We start from the raw sequence: 9,788 nt of genomic DNA on the forward strand, positions 1-9,788 counted from the left end.
GCATTACTGCTACTGAGTGCTGATTGGTTGGTATGATTGCTACTGCATGCTTATTAGTTGTTATTACTGCTACTGAGTGCTAATTGGCTGGTATTGCTGCTACTGTGTGCTGATTGGTTAGTGTAATTGCTACTGAGTGCTTATTAGTTGTTATTACTGCTACTAAGTGCTGATTGGCTGGTATTACTGGAGTGCTGATTCGCTGGTGAATTGATCAGCTTTTTGAGTGAAGCACTTCACACTCACTGACATCACTAATGTACATGAGGTTCCCTTATAAACTTAAAAGCACTCAAAAACGTAACAGTAAAAAAAAGTTTATGCTGTTCTATATTTAAGAAATTAATGCATTCTTCTATATAAAATATTTAAGTATTCGCAATCTATTATTTTGCTCAAACGCTCCCTATCAACCCACCCTTTTTGGATTCACTTGGGAATACATTGAGCATTTGACAAGCCTGTTAAACATTACAGAACGGCAATTTTCCTCTCTACAAATTCTCTGGCAGTGCTGCAGAAGGCCACAGCGCCCACTTGAATTACATGATATGCTCAGACTTTTCTGTCTTTATTTGACAGATATAATAACCTTATAATAATTTTCTAGAGACCCTATACTGAAATTCATTATTTATTTATTTTAGAAATACTCAAGATTAAATTAACCCCTCTTCAGTAAACCAACCCGTATTCACCTTTATTGGAAAAACAGGTGAATAAATATTTTGGCACAAAGCAGAAAAATAACACTGGTCTTTACATTACTGATAAAAGAGTCTGACATGTTTTAAATGACACTTGATAAAAACAAACAACCAAAAAAAAAAACAATAACAAAAATACACGGTGAAATTGCTTTGACACATCAACATTTGTCACAATTAGCCCAGGTTTAAGCTCATAAGCATCCTGCTCATGGGTTATTAGATTAATTGAGCATGTGTTTTATACATAATTTAGAAGCTAAGCAATTATTAAATGTAACTAAAATATACCATAATGCAATTCATAAAAAGGTGCTCTACAAGATGCACAATGGCAACAGAAAAAATAATGCAACTTCACCCCATGATTGAACTACTTCACTTTTTGCATTTCAACCATAAGGCAGTTAAATATAAAAAAGCAAGAGAGGCACCCTGCATGTACCATTTCTAGTACAAACAATCTATGGCACAATCCCAGTTTAAGCGGATAATTAAATGTTATTTGTTAGAATGTTTCTGCAACTTGCATTTTACATTAGAACGATCACACAGATTAAGTAATAACTACGGACCTGTACAAAGTAGGGCCAGCAGTAGGAGTGCAAACATACAAGAACTGGGGTAGGTGAGGTAAGTTGCAGTGGAAGGCACTGTTGCAGGGGTTACACAGTGGCAAATGGAATGCCAATTAGGTCTTTGGCATCAACAGCGAGTGGTCATCTTCCACTGATGCAATCACTAACCATCTAACGAAATTCTCATGCAAATCTTTACATAAGTCGTGTGATAGCGCTGGACAGAAAGTCCTCGTAGCTCATGCGTATGTTGCCAGTCATGGCGGTGTCCTTCTCACGGAAGGCTTGGGTCATGCTCTGAAGCTGGGTGCACACCTGGATGAAGCGGTCAAGCTGGAGGGCATTACTCATGCCACGGACAGTGAAGCGACTCACCAGGCTTTGAAGGAACTGGGGGCTCAGGTTATAACCCAACTGAGAGAGCGCTAAGGAAAGAAGATAGATTGACATTATGGTACACTGATGGTCAAAAAAGAATTGCAAACATAGGAAATACATAGCTAAGCATGTTTATCAGTATTCTGCAGGTCCTCTTCTAACCTTCATGCCCATTTCACACCGCTTATTAGTGAGCCAATTGTGGCACAACATAACATGCATGAACTTTCACAGACTCAGATGAACTATAAGCCTAGTGTTGATTCACCACTGGCTCTGCAATTCAGCCAAGAAATAAGAATATTTATGAATTAAGAATTAAGATTAGGCTTAATTCTACTACCGACTTGCCCAGCTAACCTAAAATGGAATCTTAAATCAGAAGTGCGTAAGCTTTGTGTTAGATTATTTTGTCATTTTCGAGGTAGTCCTCAACAGGAACAGAGGGGATAACCCTTTCAAACACATTAAAAACTACTACTAAATATGTAAACGTATCAGTAAGAACAATTATTAAGGCTAATATAGCCTCAAACTAACCTTACATGCCTTGCCTATCTAACAAATTCTAAAACCAGTAGAAAAACAGCCTTTTGCTCTTGCACAGAGTTTCTTTCTTTGACTGTCCACCAGAGCAGCCTCCACTGTGAAAGCTCATCATGAAGCATAGCAACTAATAAATAACAAGACCAACATGTCATACTATAATAACATTTCTTGGTAACACTTTATTTGGATGGTCCACTGTAGACGCTTTGTAAATGCTTAGTATATCTTTAAGTAACATTCAACTAAATATCCTATAAATGCAATTAAACTTCTAAGTTCAATGTGAAAGAGTTTATTAAATGTATCCTAAACCTTAACCCTAACCTTAACCTCAAGGCAAAACCTACACCTACTCCTAACTCTAAACATACTGCTGTTAATGATGAACTGAATATGACCAGAAAGTTTGTTAATGATTTAATTATCTGTAGAGCATCTATAGGGGACCATCCAAATAAAGTATGACCCTTTTTTATCTATAGGATCTGTTTTCCACTTGTTCTTTAAGGCTGTTCACAGGCCATCCATAGTGAATGGATATTTCTTCTACAACCCCAATTCCAATGAAGTTGGGATGTTGTGTAAAACGTAAATAAAAACAGAATATGATGATTTGCAAATACTTTTCAACCTATATTCAGTTGAACACACTATAAAGACAAGATATTTAATGTTCAAACGGATAAACTTTATTGTTTTTTGCAAATATTCACTCATTTTGAATTTGATGCTTGTAACACGTTCCAAAGAAGTTGGGACAGGGGCGTGTTTACCACTGTGTTACAACACCTTTCCTTTTAACAACAGTCAGTAAGCATTTGGGAACTGAGGACACTAATTGTTGAAGCTTTGTAGGTGGAATTCTTTCCCATTCTTGCTTGATGTACAACTTCAGTTGCTCAACAGTCCGGAGTCTCCGTTGTCGTATTTTGCGCTTCATAATGCGCCACACATTTTCAATGGGAGACAGGTCTGGACTGCAGGCAGGCCAGTCTAGCCGCCGCGCTCTTTTACTACGACGCCACGCTGTTGGAACACTACGTTGTTCCAAGACGTTGCTTGGATGGCAGCAAATGTTGCTCCAAAACCTGTATGTACCTTTCAGCATTAATGGGGTCTTCACAGATGTGCAAGTTACCCATGCCATGGGCACTAACACACCCCCACACCATCAGAGATGCTGGCTTTTGAACTTTGCGCTGATAACAATCCGGACAGTCCTTTTCCTCTTTGGTCCGGAGGACACGACGTCCATGATTTCCAAAAACAATTTGAAATGTGGACTCGTCAGACCACAGGACACTTTTCCACTTTGCGTCAGTCCATCTCAGATGAGCTTAGACCCAGAGAAGCTGGTGGCGTTTCTGGGTGTTGTTGATATATGGCTTTCGCTTTGCATGGCAGACTTAACTTGCACTTGTAGATGGAGCAACGAACTGTGTTCCTGAGCCCATGTGGTAATATCCGTTACAGAATGATGTCGGTTTTTAATGCAATGCTGCCTGAAGGATGAAGTTGGTTTTCTGCCTTGCCGCTTACTTGCAGAGATTTCTCCAGATTCTCTCAATCTTTTGATGACATTATGGACTGTAGATGATGAAATCCCCAAATTCCTTGCAATTGCACGCTGAGAAACATTGTTTTTAAACGGTTGTTTACAAAGTGGTGAACCTCGCCCCATCCTTGCTTGTGAACGACTGAGCCTTTCAGGGATGCTCCCTTTATACCCAATCATGACACTCACCTGTTTCCAATTAACCTGTTCACCTGTGGAATGTTCCAAACAGGTGTTTTTTGAGCATTCCTCAACTTTCCCAGTCTTTTGTTGCCCCTGTCCCAACTTCTTTGGAACGTGTTGCAGGCATCAAATTCAAAATGAGTGAATATTTGCAAAAAACAATGAGGTTCATCCGTTTGAACATTAAATATCTTGTCTTTGTAGTGTATTTAATTGAATATAGGTTGAAAAGGATTTGCAAATCATTTTATTCTGTTATTATTTATGTTTTACATAAAGTCCCAACTTCATTGGAATTGGGGTTATACACAAATTTCCCCACATAGTCCCAAAAGTTCTTAGAGGAATGTAAATCAAGCCATTCCAGCTGTCATTACTTGAATATCCTTGACCTCAAACCCCTTAAAATCACTTGAAGAGCAGGGTGGCATCTAGATTTGTTTTACAATATTTAGTTGTTCCTCCTATAAGTTAGCAGAAAGCATAACACTCTTCAAAGCCATTAACAGCGGTTGCTAAACTGCAGACTGAATCTATTCAACAAGAGCTGCTGCAAGTACTTGAAACATGACCTACTCCCTACTCAAATCTACCACACAACCTTGCAATGATGGGTGGGAATTACAAGTGACCGAAATCAGAGAAAATGGAGTGAAAGCAACTCTGTATCCTCCATTGTTTTTCTCAATTCTGCACCCGTTTTATCCTTTTTCACCTCTCACCTTGGTGCATCTCACTGCTGTTGATGGAACCTGAACGGTCACGGTCAAACTGGTTAAACAGTGCCCGCCACTGCTGCAAGAACATCCAGAGTGCTGAGAAGCCAAATACGTCCATGCGCCCAGATTTGGTCTTATCAAACATATCTGGGAGGAAATAAATAAATAAATAACAACAAAACACAACCCAATCTCTCAACAATTTTCACACACACAGAATCTAATGGTATTACTGTATTACTGGAAAGTTCCCAACCATCCAGTCAACTTAAACTTATGTTTATCTGCCTGTGAAAGCATCCATTCAGCATTGACAATAAGAATTTGATAGTACTGACTGAGCATCATCAGGCAAGTCTCGTCATTGAATGCTGAGTTGTTGGAGTTGACAAGGGCCTGCTTCAGCTCCTTAAGGTTGATGTAGCCACTATGATCGGTGTCAACAGACTGAAACCACTGATAGGCCTCGGGGTTAACTCCTGGTGGGATGTTACCTGAAACACCAAAGTCAGTTAAAGAAAACTGTCATAACAAAAATCAATATGATCTCAAATGAATCACTGAAGTTGCCATCAAAAACAGCTCAATATATTGTTACAGCTGAATCTGGAGTTATCAGTTTACTGAATAAGGAACAACACACCAAAAACAGGGTATATCTGTCATCTGACACCCCGAGAAGAACACCTGGCTAGGCTAATAAGAGTATGTGGAGGAGCTAAAAAGAATTAAACACTCAGATGTCAGTAAAATGACAGTCGATGCCCCTGTCACATTCTGGCCTCAAGAGAGACACAGACGTGTCAGTTTGGGACAAGCCCAGATGGGCTGTGTCCCCCTTTGGGAAGGATAATGATTCTGTTTAAAAGCCATCCTGTGACTAAAGCCCCACAGGGGACAATATTGCACACTCCACACTGTATAAAAACTTGCAGTCTCTCACACATAGTCACGCAGCATTATCATGCCCATCACTCTAATTCTGCTACAGGCATAACCTGTACCAGATCTGTATAAGCTGCAGCTGCCAGGTTCCTGAACACCCATCAGTCATCACTCATTCAGAGAGGAGCAGATGACACAGCTGCAGTAAAAGGGGATGAAGAACCTTCATAAATTCCATTTTTTTGTGTTTTGTGCACAGCCATAAGCCACTCCAAACATGATGGAAAGGCTGCGGCTCTGAGTGTCATTTTGTGCCTATAACCTTGACACACAGACTTCATCAGCCTGACCGGATCTGCTGTCTGCCATGCCGATGAACAAGTGGAAGAATTAGGAAGACAGATCAAGGACCAGAACAGAGTGATCATAATGACAGGGTGAGCATATCTAATTTTATGTTGAGAAAAATAAACCATGACATGTCAACAAACAACCTGAGTGCCTGATTTATAAATGAAATTTAGTTACACAAGAACGAAGTCTCAACAGTTTTTAACATGTTCGTTATTTTGCTCAACAGTTATTCTCACCTCCCGGAACCTGCTGGCCATATGGTCCTCCATGAGGCTGTCCATATCCTCCATAGGGGGCACCTGGGGCTTGCCCCCCTCCATAAGGTGCTCCAGGTGCCCCACCTGCAGGTCCAAACTGACCACTGGAACCAGGTGGGCCACCATAGCCTCCATAGGGTGCTCCAGGTGCAGCACCTCCATATTGTCCAGCTGGTGCACCACCTCCATATTGTCCAGCTGGTGCACCACCGTATGGGGCACCTGCATGTGGACCTGGACCCCCATAGGGTCCTCCAACAGGTCCACCTGGTTGTACACCACCTCCATAGGGGGCACCTGGATGTTGCTGGGGAGGGTTACCCCCTGGTCCTGAATATCCCTGTCCAAAAAAAAAAAATCTACTTCAGGGTCTTGAACATGCAGCATCACCAATTAGTTATGACTAACTGGACCAATTAGTCTAAGTGAAATAGGAAGGCAATGAAAGGCAAGTTTATATGCCTATAATTTATTTAACACAGAGTTAAACAAAAGTAAAATGACACTATTGCTACAGTATAACTCGTCTTCAATAAGATGAAAAATTCATCTTCAATCTCCCCAAGTTCAGCTACGTCACCCCACTGCTGTGCTTCCTTCACTGGCTTCCTGTAGCTGCACGCAAAAGATTTAAAACCCTAATGCTTGCCTACAGAGCCAAAAATGGACCAGCTCCTACCTACTTGATGGCAATGGTGAAATCTCAAACTGTACCACGAGACCTTCGAGCTTTGAGTACAGCTCGGCTTGACCCGCCATCCTTTAAGGTGCATGGAAGACAAGCGTTGAGACTCTTCTCCGTACTGGCACCCAAGTGGTGTAACGAACTCCCACTGGCTGTCCGTACAGCAGAGTCTCCTGCTGTCTTCAAACGCAGACTGAAGACACATCTCTTTACACAGCACTTAAATGAGCACTGAATTAAATCCTGATTTCAATATATCGTGCTGCACTTATATATTGTATTTTATTGTATTGCACTGTGTATTGTAGTTTACTGTATTGTATTGCATTGCATGGCAGAGTTCTGTGTTCAGCTCTTTCCTTGTCTCTGGATATCAACAGTGACCTTTTATTTCTAGCAGTATCTGAGCTCTGGACTGTCTTTCTCTCTAACCTATTGGTAACTAGCAAAGATACTTTCTCTAGAAAGACAAAGCACTTCTTGTAAGTCGCTCTGGATAAGAGCGTCTGCCAGATGCTGTAAATGTATAACTAAAATGAAAATAAAAACATACTAAAAATAATACAACACAAAGCCTTTACCAGGACCCTAAGTGAGGAAGATCACGCCTATAATGTATAATTAATCCATAGGATAAAAGCTTTAGCATTTAACCTCTGCTAAAGTTGATTAAACCTAGGATAACCATTATACTCAAGTCATTTCCAGCACCCTAATCGAGGAAAATTTAAAACAAAGTTACTGCCTTTCACTGGCTGAATGGCAGGCAGCTAGAGATGGGCAATATGAAAATATTTATCATCATCATGATAAAGGACATCACAATGTCACACGCTTTTCTGAGCATATTGTGGATTTTGTCAGTACATAAAAACACATCCCAACTGCATGTATGATTATAAAGAGATCATAATTTATCCTGTTTAATTAGATTTAGTGCTGTACAGTAAATGAAATATTGAATCCAAATAATTGCATTTATAGATTTTGATAGCATTTTTAAAATGTGAAGCTACTTTGTATCTTCTAACTTATCAAGTGTCAGAAAACATTAATATTGTGACATATCATGAATTGTAAAAACTTCCTGAAGTATTGTGATATTGCATTTTGCCATATCGCTCACCTCTACAGGCAGCCTTAACTAGAGTATAAATTGTAAATAAAACAAAGGTATTAATCAAGTCTTGGGATACAGTACTAGCATGTATCCACGAAAACCAAGAATATCCAATGACACCCTTAACCTTAATGAAAAGGAAAAGGAAGATCACTGTATTTTAATTGAAAGTAAATCAAAACATCTCCGTTATTAACCAGTCTTTAGGATAACAGTGCTAGCATTTAACCTCTAAAAGAGTTGATTAAACTACTCTTTTCTCAACAATGTATACATTGCCGTCTGATATAACCTGTGTCCGAGTCATGGCATTTCCACCTAGAAGTAAACAGTCACAGGGCAGGGCAGGCTAAGCTAACTACTTCAGTCACTGCTGCGGCGTGTACATTAGCTAATGCAGGAAATAAAAACGAAATCAAGCAGGCGAACGTTTGTTAGGTGAATGACAAATGAAGACGTGTAAACACTAATTTCTACACGTGATAATATGGCTACACGAACGATATACAGCCTCTCATTTTCCTTTCATTTCAGGATCTGTCCTACCATGCTACATTAGCACACACAACTAGCTAGCCACTGTTTAGACTGCCTAGTTTAAGTGTTTAAGCTTGCTTTCGGTCTCTGCAGGGGTCAAACTCTGTTTTATGCAATAAACGCTACTAAAAGTAGACCGAACAACAGGCGAAAAAAAAATTAAAAAGACAAAAATGTCCCAACCCGGAACCCCATATACCTGTCTGTAGTAACTCATTTCGCTGTGAGAATACCAGCCGACATCAGCATACCAGCCAATGAGTTCTTAAGACCCGCCCCTTGCTCCGGATTGGTTCATTTAACTGTTTGTCATGAACGGAGCAGCACAGCTCCCTCTGTAATTGGTTAAATCATGGAAACTTGCTGAAACTCCAAACCGTGAGTCATGCTCAGCAGACACGCCTTTATAGAGTATATAGTATAAGGTTATTCAAACAATAGATCATTTACTGGTTCTGTATTTTTTCATTTGTTCTTCTGATTTCTGAACTCTCTGAACGAAGGAATTATCATGAGTCATAGGAATGTTATTATGTTATCGCTTCTGAACTGCATGTGTACAGGTGTTCCCACAACTCTTTAGCTCCTTTCCCACTGGCTCTTTCTTATTCTTTCTTATTCTTTGTTCTATTTATTCTGCTTTTATTGTATTTGTGTCTTGCTAAAATACTTGCTAAAAACTGTGTGTTTGGTCTGTTTATTATGTAACATCATACATGTACGCATTCATCAAGACTTTTTTTGTATGTATAACATACTTGGCAAAATGATGTGATTCTGATTCTGAATGTATGAAGGCTTAGTAATAATGTTTTTTAGTAGGTGACACAATCGACATAACATAAACAAAATAAAAACTATTCATTAAAATAATGTATACACACAGAGAAGTGACATGTAAACCATAAAAAAACATTATCTGTTTATTAGGCAATGTGTCTGTGTGAAAGTATATAAAAAGTAGCCTGTAGCCATTACTTTGTCATGATGGCGAAATTTCACATGTCCATCAAAAGGTGATCTTCATTCAAACCTCAACTTTGTTTACTGCTTCTTTGAAGGAATTCAGCTTTTTATGGCTCTTTCTGAAGCAACTGGGCATTCATCAGGTCTCAGAGGGATACCAGTTATGATTCATGTGTGTGTACACCAGAGGGCAGTAGGTTCCTTCAGTAAGAAACAGGAGCTTACATCTTAAACTCTTCCATTCCAAGGTAGCCTACATGGAAGCTCTGAAAAAAGAAATTATTAAGCTTTTTTGAATAACATAACAGTGCAGAC

The 9,788-nt window shown here is 39.5% G+C and overlaps 1 protein-coding gene across 1 annotated transcript; it reads right to left on the reverse strand.

The window, feature by feature from the left end:
- Positions 1–674: 674 nt before the first annotated feature.
- pef1 (penta-EF-hand domain containing 1) lies at positions 675–8,819 on the reverse strand. Its single transcript, XM_017694169.2, has 5 exons — positions 8,707–8,819; positions 6,145–6,505; positions 5,008–5,163; positions 4,673–4,816; positions 675–1,710 (listed from the first exon to the last, which is right to left on the reverse strand). The coding sequence occupies exons 1-5, from the start codon at positions 8,722–8,724 to the stop codon at positions 1,481–1,483; spliced, it is 909 nt and encodes a 302-aa protein (XP_017549658.1). The 5' UTR covers positions 8,725–8,819; the 3' UTR covers positions 675–1,480.
- Positions 8,820–9,788: the final 969 nt, after the last annotated feature.

Source organism: Pygocentrus nattereri, chromosome 27 (genome assembly GCF_015220715.1).
Source record: "Pygocentrus nattereri isolate fPygNat1 chromosome 27, fPygNat1.pri, whole genome shotgun sequence".
Lineage (NCBI taxonomy): Eukaryota > Metazoa > Chordata > Actinopteri > Characiformes > Serrasalmidae > Pygocentrus > Pygocentrus nattereri.